The following is an 18,359-nucleotide window of genomic DNA, read 5'->3' as shown; positions in this document are numbered from 1 at the left end:
TACAGAACAAAATATTTCTCGCTGTTTTGTTTTATCAAATGTTACAGCAAAACGTACCTTGAAACAGAATTCATGCCTGTTTGTGTCACCTAATGCAAACGTGTATCTTGGTTTTACACATTCAAAGTCTTTGCAAAGCATCACAATTATGTCTTTGGTGCAGATATCAATGGGACTGATTAAGATGAATTGTGTTGGAAGGTGAGATTGAAATTTAACAGGGTTGTGTTTTGCTCTTTGTAGTGGTGTGCATATCATGGAGGGACAAGACACCATATCCATGTTTCCATCTATGTCAACCTCAGAAAGGTCATGCTGACTGGATCATTTTTAGTACTAAAACTACTAAGGGTTTTTTAGTAGTTTTTCCTGACTCTTGTTGAGGGTTAAGGGCAGAGGATGTCACACCATGTTAAAGCCCTATGAGACAAATTGTAATTGATTGATTGATTGATTGATTGATCATGCTTTACTCAATGAAAAATGTTATTTATCATATTCATCATATCAAAAATGTTTTATTGTTATATAACAATCAGTCAAAATGTCCATTGTCAAATGTTTTTTCTATTTTCCATCTGCTCATGAACATAATCCAGGCAGCAATTACCAAAACAATTATTGGCGAAACAAGTTAATAATATATAAACATGAATTTGCAGGGATACATTTAATTCATGTGTTCAGGGAGGTGTGAAAAGTGAATGTTGACGTCTTCTTCTTTAATTTTCTATAATCTCTTTTGCTCACATAATGCATTTTCCTTTTTTGTAAAAGAAAGCAAAATATATTTGTATAAATATCTACAATGAAATACTTTAAACTCAAAGTAACACTCGCTACCCTTTCCCAAAGCTCAATTACCTGTAGTTGGAAATAAAGAAAATACAAAAGCACATTTATTTTCTATTAATATTAATATTTTTAACTTAATGTTTTGAACCTTTCTTAGGACAGAAAATATACACATCAAATTTTACTCACTCAAATGTTTCTGTGCAGAAAATATATATGTGCTTTTTTGTAAAAATACACAGGTACTGTGTATCAGTACAGGGCTGTGGTGTTGCTCATACTGACCACATAGTGTCAGCAGAGGTCTTCATGTTCCACACCTACAGTCTTTGTAGTATTCAGTGTGAGCAGTCTTTAGTCCTCTGAAAACATCTCAGGACAGATTTCAGATATGTTGACCGGAAAAAAATGAAATTCAAAGTTAATCAAATCCCTCCAAACATTTTAATCACAATTTAGCACAAAATCCCTGAAAAAGTAGAAAATCTACCAAAGCAAATGACTTAAGTGTGGCAACTTAAAAAAGCTTAAATAAAATGCTGATTTGCTTTAATGTTTATGTTTGTTTTCTTTTAACTCTAAGTACTTAGTTTTAATGTACTTGTTTTTGTGTTTTATACATATATATTTTTAATATTTATATTTGAACATGATTAACACGTTCTAATACAATGAATATGTCTCAGTTGTTGTTCAGCAGTAAATATTTTAGTAGTAATCAAAGTGACGAAGGAGGATGACTGAGATTTAAACATGTTAACGAACCCTTACTGGCTAAAGAATGTCCGTACTTTATTCCTCCTCATAAAAACATAATTATTTTCAAATGGAGCGTATTGATCGGAGATGGACACAGCTCAGTCACACAGAAGGTGAGCAGCATCAATTTGACTTTTCAATGGTTTTTGTAATTTTCTCATGTTTCAGACGTTGCTACTTAGTTGTTCATAAATATAAACCAGGGAAATATATCTGTTTCTAAAGTTCTTTCTTTTTTTTTCTGCCTTTGTTGTGTTTCAGTTGCAGCGTCCGAATCCAGCATGAACTGAAACAGCTCTGATTTCAAATCAGCAACAAATAAGGTGCTTAACCTTATTTTAGAAGAACTCAATGTGTTTTGAAATCTCTTTATCTATTATGACTACATGTTTATTTTGAGATTGGTTGCTTATCATGTCCACTGGAACCTTCTCGCTGTAGTTTAATATCTTCATTTTCATGAGAGTGACTTTTAAAGAATCAGACATTTTGGGAAAATATCAATCAATTACTTGGATGAAGTGTTGTTCACATGAAAGAGTAAATGGCAGAATTATTTGCAGTTAAAATATATAAAAAAATGGATTTGATTTTCATGGAACTTCTGCATTCAACTTTCTCAGCAGTTTGTTGACACTTTCCCAATTGGAGATGTTTTTAAACCTGTCAGAGATTCATATCTGTGGCATTGAACTAGGTGGCTAATGATATTCTCATTCAGTCACTTGACCTCAACGACAATTAACAACTTATGTAAAGTCTTGATATTTTAACCTGCTAATTATGCTCAATAATCATAATCTTATCGAGGATAAAATGATGATATATAACAATATAGGAACATGCTTCAGCTTTTTAAAAAGACCAATGAAGGCTGTGCCTCAGGAAGTCGAGCGGGTGATTCAATTTCCATTACATTTTATTTGTATTGCGCCAAATCACAACATACATTGTCTCAAGGCACGCTGTATTCATTCTACTACATTTTTCCACTGAAAACGAGCCAGTTTTAATCCCTCTCCTTACTAACACGCCTGAAAACCCATATCACGTGATGTCGCCATGTAGGTTAAGACCCAAGAATATTGTAGAGATATCAGTTCACACAACAAGCAAACGCTTGGCGACAGTGGAGAGAAAAAAAAGCCTTTCACTAGAAGGAACCTCAGTTCTAACAGAACCAGACTTGGTGGTCATCTGCCTCAACCCGTAGGCGTGAAGAATGAGCCCAATCTCCTTGGGCAAGACACTGATCCTCTCCAAATTGCCCCTGATGGCTGTTCTGTCAGTGTCTGAATGATGAGTTAACACTGGGAGGACTGCAACAAGGTAGTTGAAGCAAGCAATCGCCTGGGGTCCCGAGCTGAGAGGGGCCCCTGAGAACGACTGATTATATTAGTTCACAACAACAGAACCTTCTTAAAGGTAGGGTTGGTAGTTTGTTTATGAAACAATTTTTATCGTATTTGTTGAAATCCTTTTCACATCCCGATCAATAAATTAAGATGTCTGAAAAATGAAGAAAAGAAAGACGGTGTCTATGGCAAGCGTGTCATGGAAAAGTTGGCTTCTAGCATTTGTCAGGCAATGCGATTTCATACTGGCATAGCTTTGACGAGAGCGGTGAGGGATGTTTTGGTTGCATATTTTCATTGTTTAGCCTGCTTGTGCTGGCATTTCCAGTATTACCAACCCTAGCTTTAAATTCTATCATCAGCTCTGTATTAGAGACTGCATGGGACACCCAGAGTCTGTTGAATGGCTCCTGAGCACTGTGAATGTGACTTGTTGTTTGTGCTTTGATTGTTCGAAAACACCAGAAAAGCACTATATAAATGCAGTCACTTTACTCGCACCCATCTGATGTACCATGGTACTTAAAATTCCAAATTGGTTATTTCCTAAAAACTATTTTGATTGTATGTTCCTGGATGGTTAGAGTGTGAGTCTATTGTCAATGGAAGAAAAGTGGGAAACTCTCAGTGCAGAGACAACATCCATTTTCCTCCCTATAGAGACAATAATGTCCCCTCTATCTGGGTTATGTGTCCCCAACAGTTTTCTGACTCATTAATGTGGTTAAAGTGGTACACTGTATCAGTAATTAGAGTGTTGTTATATAAAATTTACATTTTGAAAGTATAGAGACTGGAAATATGGAATATATATCAATGATGGTTGTTTTTAGGTTGACTATCAATGACTATCTTCTTCATTAGGTCTAGTCCTTCTTCACTCTGTTGCAGGTCTCTTCATGCCCTGCTGACAGCCTGACCCATCTCACTGAAGACTGCTGACCACGCATCAGAGATGGAAGATTTACAAGGTCAAAGGATGAAGGTATATTTCAGCCCCTCATTGACCTGGTTAGGCTCAGAGTTCCATGTGGTCATATTGAGAAACCTCTGATCACCCACCTAAGCCCATATATACCCCCCCAAAAAATGCCTCACTTACCTCACTGTCTCCCAGTCCTTCAGTCAGCCTCTGCTGCCCTCCTCATCGTCACTTTGTAGGTGAGAAACTTTTACTTTGATGATTTAGTGGCTAAAGGGAATGAGGTACTGAGTAGCAAACACGATGATGGATTTGTACAAGAACCTTTCAACTTTTTGCAGACTTTAAACAATGTTCAATGTCTGAGTTTGTTTATAAAACTCAGTTTATATTCAAGTAATAATCAACAATTTATTTACAAGGTATTTTATCATGGGATATTTCCCCAAATCCAATTTGAATATTTAATATCAATTCAATATGTGAAAATATTTAGTATTAACTAAAAACTTGCATACGTAGTCAATCTGAACCATGTTTAGGATTCAAGTTATAGAAGAGTAGCAAGAAACAAATAATACCTACTAAATATTCCACATAAACATCCCAAAAAGATTTGAATAAGATAAGATAAGAAAGGAAGTACTTTATTAGTCCCACAATGGGGAACTTTGTTATTTATGGGGAAATTTATTAGCTAAAAGCAGGTTTTTTTATTTTGTTGTGACCTACAAACCTGATAATTGACACTTGTTGATTCTTATTGCTGCCCTCCTGTAGTATGAGTCAATACATTCCATGTTTCTGCTCATAAACAAATCATCATAAACATCATTGTTGACATTTGACTCTGAGCCAGGATTAACTCTGACCTGATGACTCAGGATTCGAGAATGAATCCTGAAAGTGTCTACTTTTATCACAGAGAAATGATCAGAGACCCACAAGTACGCCAGAAGAAAACTTTTATTCATGAAATAATCACAAAGCTACGAGCAATAACATTATGTTTTACAAAACATTCGGAAGATTCAGAAAATTCTGCATATGTTAAAAAATATTCCAAGTTCAATTTCAAAATAACTTAATTATATGTTTTGATGGACAGTGTGTAAATGTAACAAATTGAAGTAATTGTCAAATCTCTTAGTCTGTTATTTTTGAGTTTAACAGATTAAACTAATTGTTTAAGATTCTTTAGTTGATAGATGGACAGTTTTTATATTAACTTCATCATAGATCCACTATGTGCTGTATAATAATAATAATAATAATAATAATAATAATAATAATAATAATAATAATAATAACTTTATTGTATAGCACTTATCTAAATAAGTTAATAAAGTGCTTCATGAAAAATAATCAATGGCAAAAAGAAGAATGAATTATAATTAAAGGTATTCAGTTCAGTTACATTTTAAGGGCCAAACCATAACATAATGGATCAAGACCTTCAAATTTATAGAGAAACCCAACAGTTCCTAATATAATAAACTATATACTACATTAGTCTAACATATTTGTATTTGATAGATAACCAGAGAGATCAGTCAGTTTAATGAAGCTGTCAGTGAGTCAAGTTAATAAAAACTGAAAGTGCTGATGTCATATTTTGCTACAATGGAGCTGCAAACAAAACAGGTGTAGTTTTCCTCCAGTCGATCAAAGGTCGAAGGTGTGACCCTGATTTAAACTGATGTGTGTCACTAACTACAGAACCTTCTTCCTATTAAGTGGAGATCTGAATAATTCACCTGAATGGACGTTTCTAAACCAGCAAATGTGTTTTGTTTAAATGTGTTTAAACCTAAATGTGTGTGTGAAGTGTTCAGAGTCAATAAGAAAATGTGTCATAGTCATCAAAGTAAATTGAAGTAAAACATCCTATATTCGGATATTTGTCTAATAATGTCTTTTGGTTTTGCCCGATTTTTTGCCAGAGTCTGAAACCAAAAGAAGCCAAGATGTCTGAGTAAGTGTAACTTTATTCTTTGTTGTCTTTTTTTGCTTCTTACACAAACATCAACAACTATTATTCCCTGCTTTCCCCAAATTGTGTGAATTAAGGCTGAAATAATTAGAGGAGCTAATATCGATTAAAGGATCGAAAGAACAGTTACACCTATAACAGATGTAATGGTTAACACATACCTCTGGGTTTTAGACTTTTAGTCAAACAAAACAGGACATTTCTATTCAACTTGGATCCCACTGAGCTCTTATTGCCATGTATTACAAGTTATAAATGAAATTTTACTATTTTTACTTGTACTATCCATTGAGCTGTTTTGACTTTTACAATTCATTTTACTGTTTTTGCTTTTACTATTCTGACATTTTATTAACTAATAATATTGACTAATAATGGAGGAAATAATCAGCCTATAAATCCATAATAAAACTTTAACCTTTAACACCTTGGGGAGATTTTCTGTGGAATCCTTTCCTGTTGTTATTAACATGATGTTTCCATTGTTTCAAGTGGAAAGAAGATGACATCAAGCCGCAGGCATTATCTTAAGGTAAAACAAAGTGAACAGATTGTCTTTATTGTCCACAGGAAAATAAATTAGATTCAGGCTGATTACAGAGACACAAACACAACTGCAGTGGTATGATCAAGATTCTTTGTCTGCTGGATGTACAAATATGCCACTGTGAGCGAACCAGTTAACTATAAGAGCTTCTGCCCCCTAGAGATCATAACTTTCAGTTATAGCAGCTTTAATTTGAAAAAAAAACGTATAAATTACAGAGTCTCTTTGTCCTTATCCTGCAGAGTTTGATGCTGCAGATCGCTGCTGGCTGGCTGGAGCAGGAAACTACTGATCTTGCAGCCACCAAAGAAGCTTACATGGCTGAGAATTGCCCCATCCCTGACATGAGTGGAGACCAAGCATCTCTGGTGGTAAAAAACCCTACAACATACAAATCGAGGAGGACCTAACGTTATGCAGGGCTGATTCTGTGAGAGAAACACTTCTCTTTTCATATCAACAGGAATTCTGCAAAAAGCTGCACCAGTCCCTCGACAAGATCGATGAGGACAGATACGACAACGGGGCCAAAGTTGCAAAGACAGACAAGGAGGTAGAGACGTCTTTCTGACACTTTACATGAATAGTAATTGGATGTGTTTACATAAGTCTCTCTTGCATGTTTAAGACTCTAAGTGAATCCATTGACATAATGTTATTCTAGGCTTTACTTTCCCATACTATTGTACGAATTGTTGTTTTCTTTACCCTAGAATGGGCCGTTATATTTAAATACTTAATATTTACATATGGAGCGGGTCCTCTCTATGGAGGTTTTCAGTCTCTTCCAAAATAACAGATTTTTGTGACAAAATGATTAAGGTCTGCTTAGGTTTAGTAATCTCAAACTAACCAGTAAAGGCTCCTAACCAGCCCCACTCCAATCTGTCGTGTAATATCGCTCTGTGACGGTGCGTCACTGTAGCGTCCAGTGTAGAAACAATATTTGAAGCAGAAACAACACATGGAACTTAACTGTCCATCTGATGTCGCTTGGTGATGTATCATCACCTTTGTGTTAACTGTGTGGTTTTTGGTGTGTATGACTGTATCACTCTGCAGTGTTTGGTCTTTAAGTCTCTGTTTGTGTTTCCAGATCGAGGAGCTGAGGATGAAGGTGTTGGAGCTGGCTGGAGTGAAGAAACCCGCCTTGAAGAAAGTGCGTATGTCTGCTGACTCCATGCTGCAGGCTCTGCTGGGAGGAAAACATAAGGTGACCATGGACCTGAGGTCCAACCTGAAGCAGGTCAAAAAGGAGGTTAAAGAGGAGGTGAGGCATTGTTCCATATTTTTTTCCACATTGACATGACGGCAAAAATTTCAACTCATCAAATCTCTACATCTGTCAGGGTGTGGAGGTGGTCTTTTTTTTGGAATATGGCAATGCTGTGGTTCTGTAGTTTTTTACAGACAGTGTTTGACGGTTTGCAAGTAAAGATGTAGATGTAACTACAGATATTGGCGATGTCGGCCCTTATGAAACTTATAGAGATTTCAGAGATCTTACAATTTTTTTTTACGGGCCACATTTTCTAACACAGATTCAATAAACTTGGGTACGACATCAGGTTAGATAGATGTAGGTCGTTTGATAACATCTACCGAATTGTAGCTTATGACAAAAGTTCATATTGGTTAGTAGACTGACTTCATAACTGCAACCATTTAACAAGATATTTATCTGACATTTTTGAACAACAGTGGACATCAACATCACAGGACCATGGGGTCTATCACAGTGACATAAGACCGCCATTCTGTAGCCATGTCCAAATGTATCCCTACATTTCTATCTTTCATTTGGAACATCCCAAAACCTCAGTATTTTCCCACAGTACAGAAGTAACATAAACTTCAACTTTGCAAAATGTTTGACTTGGCCCGACTGCAAGTTAGGGAGAGTATATTACTCCAGTTAACTGAGTGCTGTGCTGTTGTTGAACCAGCAGATGTCAGCAGAGAGCCTTCCTCTCACTCTCCTCTCTGCTGCTCAGCACATCATCATCTCTCCTCAGTGTCAGTCATGAAATGTGGCTAAATGCCATTAAGTCACAACTCTTTGCTCCACCTCCTCATCACATCTGGCAAACAAAGCAGCAGCAACATGGAAATCTACAAACAGTGAGTAACTATCTCCTGTTCTCACTTTTTTAAGCCACTATATCGTCTAGGGCCTTGACTCTCTTTTACATTAAACATCTGTGCTGTGTTTTGAGTATTTCATACAAAACTACGTCATACAACATTTTCTTTCCGCTTTTCAGTGAACCTACATTTATAGGATGTTTACAAGTCAAAACAATTCAGCCACATTCCCCCAAAATTCCACCTGACATATTTGGTTTTGAAAAGGTTCTGTTGAACTTGCATGTAGGAATATTGTTGATGTTAAAATTATAAAAATATGTTTTTCCCAGAGAATGATGAGGTTTTCTATTGGTTTACATTTTGAATAGATGTCCTTGTACTGTATTTATTGATTAATGGCATATGATGACAGCCCTCCACTATCCAAAGCTGATTGGATAGTGAAGGGCATAGATTCATTATGATCATTAGACAAATTCACATTTTACATTTTCTTAGGTTTTATTTACTTCATTATCAAAGAAGAATTTATCAGCTGACAACTGACTGACATTTAAATCTGCAGAATTTTCTCACAGTCAATCATCCTCATCTCTTTAGCTGAATATGTGCAGTGATAACATCCACTCAGATTAATATAATGAAAGAACTGGATCAACAACTTCGCTGTTGTTTATGAATTTTGATTCACTGAAAAAGTTTTTGCTTGCTCTAATTCTTCCTCCTGTCTTCACTGTTCGCCAAAATGCTCCCACTTCCGGTGACGGAGGCCAAAACGCACAGCTCTCCCTCTGAGCAGAAATGTGTGTAAAGGCTACAGTTCATCTGAAGTGAACATGAAGCCTTCACTCTAAGTCAGACCACACATGTCTTCTCAGACTGTAATCTTTGGAAGATCCCCACCTGCTTTGTTTGAGTCAAGCTACTGAAGCCTTGTGTTTACTGAAATGTACCAAAGCGCCATGTGGCTGTGTGACTGACAGCTTTACAACTCACTGCTGGCCTGCTGCTATAATGGAAACTGTATCTGTGCTGCGTTAATCATGTCACCCTCTCCGCTCAGACTGTTGTGTAACAATTGCTCCATCCCCCTTGCTTGTCTCTGTGGGAGGGAACCTGATAGCGTCTCTCCAGCATCCAGTCCATGGAGGCGACTTCCTGCAGTAGAAATTTATGAGGTTCCTCTGAGAGTTGCAGAGGTATTTCTGGAGCCTGTTGGCCCATTGGCCTGAAGTTTCTCCACTACCATAAAGAGGGCTGACTTTTCTGCTGAGTGGGCACTTCGCACCCTATATACCCTGTTTATTCTTTACTGTATGGGACTTGGCAGCGTCTCTGCCCCTTCTTCTTCGCCTTCCTCGTCACGTTCAGTAGGTGAGAGTCTCTCCTGCCGCTTCTTTTCGCTCTGGCAGCAAACAAACACACTGAGGTTCTTGCTAGCAAGTGGGAGTTTGGTTTATTCTACAGATGTGGTTTGAACTGTGTTGAACTGGTTATTAAAGGTGGTGCTGCATGTGTGACCTTTGACCCCTGAAGCTGCATTCAGAGGTTTGGAGGTAGAAACAGTAGCTGAGATTAACTGTACTTGTTGAAGGACACTGAAGGGCATTTAGCTCAGGCACGTTGAAGTTTGTATTCAAACCTTAAGTGAAACTGACGCAAATAATTCGTTTTGATGGGGTCTTAGTGCAAAATCATGGCCTTTGGATGTGTTTGTGTGTCTTGCATTGTGTTGGTGAAATGTTGAGGTTTGGTATTTAAAGTAAGAAGTGCATGTTAGCTCAACCCCGCTTGATTTCCAATTTATGTTAAAAATCATTCAAATGAATTATCTGATATTATATTGCTTTTCTCTGTTCAGTCTTTCTATTCTTTTCACTTTTTTGTGATTCTCCTTATACGACGAAGATTTATGTTTGTGAGCAATTCATCTAAATGATGGAATACCTTTCCACAGTGGTGGAAGAGAACCAGTTCTGATAATAATGATTCAGAATCTTTTTATACATTTGTATTTGTTCACATTATCATTATTTGTGGGGAAACTGACCAGTTTCAAGCCTCAAAGCCTCTGCATTAATCGTGTCTGACTCTTTATATTAGGATCTTAACAGTTTCTGCACACACCCCCCCCGGTGCCGGCATGCCTGCAGGATGCTGGAGTTGGTGTTAACAGCTCTCACTACGTGCTTCGCACTGCATTTGGTTGCACTGTTGGTGGCATTTCGTGCTCAGTTCTTTGGCTCGCCGTAAGAAGTTAAATTCCAAGCAGAATGTATTCAGAGGGGCCAACTGTTCCGCTCCAGGGCCGCGGCATCTGACCACCGCCCATCCAAATTTAGCCAGTTTGTGGACACCGGCAGCCGGTTTTCCATGATAGTAAAGTGTATCACGTTACCTGCTGGAGGTCAAAGGGTCATTGATGGATAACATGGGGACAACAAGACTTGTCCAGTTCAGTCAGTGTGTTATATAGAACCTGTCTGCTTGTGTTTAACTGAGTGTTTTCTGTTTCTGAACAGGGTGTAAAGATCACAAGCAGCCAACATGTCTGAGTGAGTACAGTCTTCTTCTTCTTCTTCTTCCTCTTCTTCTTCTCCTTCTTCACTGTACTGGTCTTGTTAACCTGCCAAAGAGAACTAGACTAAAACTATGCAGATTTCGTCTGACTCTTTAAAACAGCAGCTCTTTATATGTATTTTATACCACCTTGGGGCACTGCCACACATCTGGTTTTGGATTTAAATACCAGTGTCGTTCCGACAGTGATGTTTAATCAGAATGAACATAGGAATTGATAAAACACGTTCTGTTCACAAAGTAGTTGAATATTTTTGACATTCTGAAAAAAACATATGAGATGATGTATGTTATGATTTTGTGCTTTAAAAATACAACTGAATTCAACTGAAATTGAAAATGTAATCAGTCTATTTTGTGACCTGCACCCAAATGCAGACTTAGTCATGTTAGGAGCTTTGTTTTGGAGCATTAGGAACCATTACTTTTTACATCCAAATAACTGAGATAATAAATAAATAAATATACTCGGCAAAGATTGTGGGAACTGCTGGGTCTCTATCATTTTTAAGATCTTGACCTTAATATGTGAAGTATCTTGAGATAATGTATGTTATGATTTTGCGCAATACAAATAATATTGAAATGATTTGAAACCGAAACTCTGAAAGCATCTGTGAAATAAAAGCTCATAGTGAATATAAATGTTGCAGGATAGTTTATAGGTCGACCTTTAGCTTCAAATGTCAGCAGCTGTAAGTGTTGCTGGCATGTGTGAGGAGAAACACATCAACTGCAGGCTGATAATGTTATATTAATACATTTGATCGATCTGTATTTTCAAATGGTTGCGGATTGTTTTCCCTCCACATATCACTGCATGATGAAGCACTGACAGTTTTACTCATCGGCTTCATTGTCGTCACTTTACTTTTCATGTGTTGGTGTGACATGATTTACCCTTCATGTCTTCTGCTAACTTTAAGAATTCTCAATTTTATCAAGTCTTTCTGAAACAAGTGAAAGAACGCCAGTGGGGGGTGCTGCTGTTGTACAGGAATAGTTTGGTTATTAACCATTTTTCGGTTATAAATGATGTGCTGTCCTGTCTATACAATAAGTGTATGGTCACAGCAGACTCAGTTCTACAGGGCTGCAGAAGCATTCATTGCACCCTCAAATTAATATTCTGCACCCTCAGTTGAAGTTAGAGGTGGAATAATCGATGTCATCATTTAATCAGTGGGAACTAATGTATTAGTGCGTTGCATGATAGTGTGTCATGCTGGGTCACGTTGGACTGCGCAGCTGCTGGACCATAAATACCCAACTCAAACACACAGCAGGCTAAAGGGTTCATTTTGGGAGCGCTGCACTACAGGAGTATTATATCCTGTGATGCTGGTTTCTGTCAGTAGGGGGTAGTATTCAGCTTTGGATCCTCCGGGGACTATTCACTTATTTTGTTAACACCTCTCCAGTTCCACAATAATCCATAACTCATTACAGTAACAGTAACTTATTATTTTTATTGCTGTAGCTGGTTTTATTTCAGTTATGCCCATTTGTAAATCAAGTTAGTTACTGTCTGGTTTCTAAATATATGCTGCCTTAACAAGACATTAAACCTAGATTGACACTCAGTAGAGCCCTTACCTCTGCCAACAGTCCCATTAAATTCAAATAAGCTGCTTACACTTATTGCACCAATTGCTCAAAAAATTACTTTATTGCACAATGTTAAAGAACGTGATAAAAAACTCCTGATGAAGATAGGCACAAATATGTAACGGGTTCTTTCCTGACAGACGCATCCTTCCACCGAGTGTCATGGCAACCTGTCTAGATGTTTTTTGTAATGTTGCTTACAAACAAACAACCCACTAAACAAACGGACTGGGGTGAATGAAGGTTTTAGTCTGATGTTGGTGGACGACAATGACATTCATGTGTCAATGTGCACTGGTGCAGGCAGCCGCCAGTTAGCTTAGCTTAGCGTGAAGTATGAAAACAAGGAGGAACATTGAACCTGGTTTCATCCAAAACACATCCAACACATCCACCTCCCAGCACCTCAATGTCTAAATACAATGATTTATTGTGTGTATCTGACTGTTTCTTTGCACACAACCACATGTAAAACAGTTTTTAAGGTATGTGTAGCATGTTGAGCTTTAGAGGAGCTGGTACTCCAGGAGAAGTTTGTCATGCTGACTCATTTTCAGCCTTGACGCTAAGCTAAGCTAACAAGCGGCTGTTGTTTCCTTTTATTTGACGTACAAATATGTAATATGAGCGTTCTCATGCAACTATCTGCCAAAGAGCAAATAAATGTCTTTAAAAAATTGTAAAACTAACTATTCCTTTATTGCACAAAAGTTCCATGATTTTCTGATCATAACTTTCTTATATTTGCCTCAAAGGGTAAAGAAAATGACGTCCAGCCGCAGGCATCACCTGAAGGTGAGCATAAAACCTTTCAGCAGTGTTTAAGTGTCAGTGAAACATTTTAATTCAAATTTTACACATCATACTTTTATGTCCCTGCAGAGTGTGATGCTGCAGATTGCTGCCACCTGGATCGAGCAGGAGAAGAAGGACGCTGTGGCGACAAAGGAGGCCTACATGGCCGAGACATGTCCAGCCCCTGAAGTCAACGTAGACCAGGCAGCCCTCATGGTGAGACACCAATAATATCTTCATCACTGATGCAAATACTCAGTTATAATGTTGACGATTTCTTATGTTAAATAGACAGAATGTTCGATGCTTTTCTTCAGTCTTTTGCCTTAAATAGTGAAGCAGCTTCTGAAACTGAATTTAGATCATGATTGGAAACTCAACCCTGCTGAAGTTTCCAAAGGTTAACAGCTGTTTGAAGCTGTTGCTCTTTCCAGCACAGAGAGAGAAAAGGTTTGAAATCTTCTTATGGTGGAGTTATCAAAAAGTTGTCTGTTCCTTCCAATCCACCATTGCAAAAGATGAACAGCAACAAAGGCTCAGAACCAGGATAAGAAATACTTTATTCATAAGAAATACTTTATTATAAAAAAATAATTATTTCTTGGCTACAGCCAAGAATAGAAATCTAAACAAACAAAGACAATATCAATACATAGAAATTAAATAAATAAAAATAATGTCAAAAACTGATTGTTGTGAGTGATTTTACACACTGGTTATTTGTTTAATCTAACAAAGTGTCATATTTTATGACACATGCTTTCTGTGTAAAATCTGAGAAGTAAGTAGAAACTGTATTTGTCAGCTGAGAGCAGTGGAGTAAAAACAACAATATTCCTTTGTGGGATGGAAGAATAACCTATCTGACATAGAACAGCTGTAGTTTGCTTCATGTATTTATTTGTCAACAGGAAATGTGCAAAAAGATCCACCAGTTCATTGACAAGATTGACGATGAGAGGTACGACGCCCTGTCCAAAGTACAGAAGGCCGACAAGGAGGTGAGCGACATGAGATGAAGTAATTGGCTTTCAATCATTGTTTGGTCAGTTGTTGAGACTTAAAATTGGATTTGTCCACCAATGCGTTTGTCTTGCTAAGGCAACTTTGCTTAGAGAATTTTCTAGAATCTGCTATGGTATGGTTACATTACCTTTTAGTTAAGAACATTGATAAAGCAACTGATTAGATTTGACCTGGTTTTACGGATCATGAGATTTCTAGAGTGAGATGAACAAATGGCAGAGAACAACTCTTATGTCTGGTGATTCTTAGTGAAAAGTATTCAAAGTTACAATGACTTGTTCAGTTGTCCAACATTGTCAACTCTGTTCAAATCTATTACCCCATTTACCTGCGTTAAAATACATTTTGTGTGATCAGACAACAATCAGATGATACACACTTAAATACATTCATGATGCACTGGGGATGGATTGTGATCGGATCAGTCAAACCACCCATGGACACATTTTGACCCCATTGAGCACAAGTGAAAATGCAGTTGTGGTGTCAATAATCCACATACAACAATTTAGTGGGTGAAAATTATATCACATGTGAGTGTTCCAAATCAGCGAGGCAGCAGCAGCCATTAACCAGTAAACACAGGAAACCCTCCTCACCTCAGTCCTCATGTGATTTCACTGATGACTACCTTCTTCTTCTTCTTCTTCTTCTTCTTCTTCTTCTTCTTCTTCTTCTTCTTCTTCTTCTTCTTCTTCTTCTTCTTCTTCTATCCTTTTTATAATCAAACAGGAGGATGTAACATGAGCTGGACAGAGCGATCAGATCACATTGTCTCAATTTGTTTAATTGTCTGTCCACTCATCTGCTGCTATAACTATAATATAACAAGGTGTATGTGTGGACATTTAATGCACTTCTGGATGAGCCTTATTTCTCGCAAACAATTATGACTCTAATAACTATAAGGTTAGTATGTGCTTACATTCCCATGTTGGAAGTAAACCAGTGGTATAAAGGAATTCGTGTACCGGCTCAGTCTGCAGTGTGGTATCCTGAACTGTCCGCCTGAGGGCAACATTTGGCCGTTTAAATGAGGCGTACAAGATTAGACTTTAACTGTGCTGACAGATTGCCATACCAAATTACACTATATAGAATAGTTTGATAGAACAGGAACATAAAATTGCTACTTGAGTTTAGTTTCTGTCTGTCTTTGGATTGTATCTCCTTTTAGTTTAAGAATAAATGTTAATAAGCAAAATAATAAATTTACTTTGGTTCATGGTGATTTTTTACAAGGTCTGGTAGGGATAGGGATAGGGTTTTTATCCTGTTCACTAATGTTGTATTTTGAGCATTTTTGTAACCACTCAGGCAACTCAAAGTTTGCAAAAACATACTGGCGTCACTGTAATGTGTATAACATGAGTATAATGAACATGAAAAACACTCCTGTAGTGTTCAGTGAAGAAACTGTAAAAAAGATTTCACTGTAACTAAAAACACATGTACTTGTCAGCAAATGTCGTAGCTGCAGATGAAACATTGTCTTTGAGCATCATCTGAGACTTTCTGTAATCCTTTGGAGGGAGTACTTGTTCCTAAAACCTGTTGGTTTCACATATGAACTCAATCGTCACTGATGTTTCTCTGCCTCCAGATCGAGGAGCTGAAGCTGAAGGTGGTGGAGCTGGCCGGAGTGAAGAAACCCGCCTTGAAGAAGGTGCGTATGTCTGCTGACGCCATGCTGCAGGCTCTGCTGGGAGGAAAACACAAGGTGACCATGGACCTGAGGGCCAACCTGAAGCAAGTCAAGAAGGAGGTCAAAGAGGAGGTGAGGAGAGATCAAAAATGTCCAACTGTGTTTCATGTGACACTTGAATTGACAGTACAGACCAAACCATGCAGCTTTAACAGGTTTGTGTTGAGCTTCCTAAGAAGTTAAGGTATAAAGGTAAATACTTTGAGTAAACTAGGAGAAGTACTGTGATCTTAATTTTTCAGGAGTTCAAGCAAGTTCTCATCTGATTCAGTTTTTTTCATTAGAATATCAATGTTACACTTCAATCAATCATCATAGATCATATATAAAAACTGATGTAATGATGCTGTTGGTGATCAATCAGAAATATCCATGAAGTGTGTCAGCTCCAGTCAGCAAAGGTTTCTCTGCTGCCATCGGCATCATTTACGCTGTCATTAAATTCTATGGAAGAATGTATCAAAATTGCAGAAATGACAAAAATTTGACTACTGAAGATCGTAAATTCACTTTTTGTAACACTGATGATTATCACCTTCCAAAATCCCAAGTTACAAAGACAGTTAATAAGATCAGTCAAGTATAAAATCCAATTAACATCCAGAAAGTAATGAAATATTTAAACAAGTAAATTGAGATTGTAAAAGTAACAATTCAGAAAATTTATCCAAAACAAAAAAACTATACAACCTAAGTCGAATCGGGACACGTTAAGTCAAACCTTTGAGACAGAAAGCTTTTCTGGTAGAAAACAGCTTCCATACATTTGGTCTCCTCATCATGCTGTCTTAAACACTCAGGTTCCACCACTGATCACTGTTCATATGTCTCTGAACTGTCAAAGAAACCGATGATTTTCACTGCCCTCTGACAAACACACAGAGTAATAATCCTGTCTGTTGTCATCGTTCCTAAGCACAGTCTGCATTTACTATTAACTAGCTGCTTATTGGTATCCTTTAGATGTCAGAATTTCCCACAAGCACCAGAATATACCAGTGACATAAAATGATCCAAATCATCCCTAATAATGTAACAAATGTCCTAAAACTCTTATTCTATTAAACTCTGCTGGTGTATCAACAAAAACCCCAATGTGTTTCCAATAGAAGCCAACTATTACATAAAAATGTATCTGGAAAAATGTAAAACTTAAGAAAGAAGGTAAAAATAGTTTTACTGTGATTTCTTTCAATGTGACAGATTAATAACTGTATCTAAAGCAGGCTTAAAGAGGCTGCAAGTAGATTTTTATATTCATATTTTTATAATGAACGGAGATCAGGGCTTCTGAACTAAAAAGCTTATAATTTAATAGAAAAGGAGACATACTGGCACATTTTAGATTCAAACTGACTGAAAAGGAGAAAGGTTCTTGTGTTACGTTCATGTTTTGTGTTACTGAGGCTTCGTTGTTACTCTCCAGACAACAGAGGCAGTCGGCCACTAATAAAAATGGTATTTAAACGATATTTGAGTTTTATCGTTTAGTCGACGTCTAGGATGACTTCTCACATATGGACGTGTGTTTTGATTATCTTGTTTCCTCCACTCTGCAGCCTGCAGAAGCAGCGGGTGACTGGCGTAAGAACATTGAGGATAAAGCCGACAGGAAGAAGATGTTCGAGACCTCCTAAATCCTGGACTGGAGATGACGACGGCAGGGGAGACGTTTCTGTCCGAGGTCTGAGAGACGGAATGTATGTGTCCCTGAGTCCTAGCAGGACACACCGGGACAAGAATTTAGACACTTCCATTCTTTTCTTTTCTTTTCTTTTTTATTTTGTGATACGGTCACTCCGAGAGAAACTGAACTCAACCAAAGTAACAGTCACAGGATCTGACAGGGACACATCAGTTCAAAATGTACAAGTTTTCACTGAGTCATCAGAAATAAATGTTTTGAAATAAGACTTAGTTTGTTTGATACTTTTATCTGCATTTTAATCATTCTTCGTTTTGTTTTTTCCAAATCACACTTCATCAAAGTGTCACTTAAACCCCACATTATAATGAGTTATAAGTTAGCGAAAGCATCCCAAAGAAAGCTTAACATTCTGGTTAATGTGTTTGAGTACTGTCTTTCTGAGAGTAGGATAAGAAGAAGCATCTCTCTCTCTCTCTCTCTCTCGTCTGAACTTTTATTAGAGGATGTGTTTACCTTAGCTTAGCATAAAGACTGGAGA

General features: G+C 37.4%; 1 protein-coding gene across 12 annotated transcripts; it reads left to right on the top strand.

Annotated features, from left to right (window-relative positions):
- The first annotated feature begins 466 nt into the window (after positions 1-466).
- LOC117763092 (troponin I, fast skeletal muscle-like) lies at positions 467-18,086 on the top strand. 12 transcript variants are annotated; one of them, XM_034587975.1, is made up of 9 exons: positions 467-1,667; positions 1,816-1,877; positions 3,801-4,066; positions 5,763-5,806; positions 6,317-6,356; positions 6,614-6,742; positions 6,835-6,924; positions 16,072-16,253; positions 17,742-18,086. In XM_034587975.1, the coding sequence occupies exons 4-9, from the start codon at positions 5,799-5,801 to the stop codon at positions 18,082-18,084; spliced, it is 792 nt and encodes a 263-aa protein (XP_034443866.1). In that variant the 5' UTR covers positions 467-1,667; positions 1,816-1,877; positions 3,801-4,066; positions 5,763-5,798; the 3' UTR covers positions 18,085-18,086. The 12 variants fall into 12 exon arrangements, with proteins under 12 accessions (XP_034443866.1, XP_034443865.1, XP_034443872.1 ...); XM_034587974.1 differs by having other exon boundaries at positions 3,801-4,069; positions 5,762-5,806; XM_034587981.1 differs by lacking the exons at positions 467-1,667; positions 1,816-1,877; positions 3,801-4,066 and adding exons at positions 5,488-5,671; positions 17,600-17,614 and having other exon boundaries at positions 5,709-5,806; positions 16,072-16,245; positions 17,748-17,982.
- The last annotated feature ends 273 nt before the right edge of the window (positions 18,087-18,359 follow it).

This window comes from Hippoglossus hippoglossus, chromosome 6, assembly GCF_009819705.1.
Source record: "Hippoglossus hippoglossus isolate fHipHip1 chromosome 6, fHipHip1.pri, whole genome shotgun sequence".
Taxonomy (NCBI): domain Eukaryota; kingdom Metazoa; phylum Chordata; class Actinopteri; order Pleuronectiformes; family Pleuronectidae; genus Hippoglossus; species Hippoglossus hippoglossus.
The sequence above is the reverse complement of the archived record's forward strand: the minus strand, read 5'-3'. Positions and strand labels throughout refer to the sequence as shown.

Coding starts and splice junctions, on each gene's coding strand:
- LOC117763092 (XM_034587973.1), top strand. CDS start 5,630: ATGTGTTTAAACCTAAATGTGTGTGTGAAGTGTTCAGAGTCA. Junction 6,743..6,834: donor GAGACCAAGCATCTCTGGTG/GTAAAAAACCCT, acceptor TCATATCAACAG/GAATTCTGCAAAAAGCTGCA. Junction 16,254..17,741: donor GTCAAAGAGGAGGTGAGGAG/AGATCAAAAATG, acceptor CAGCCTGCAGAA/GCAGCGGGTGACTGGCGTAA.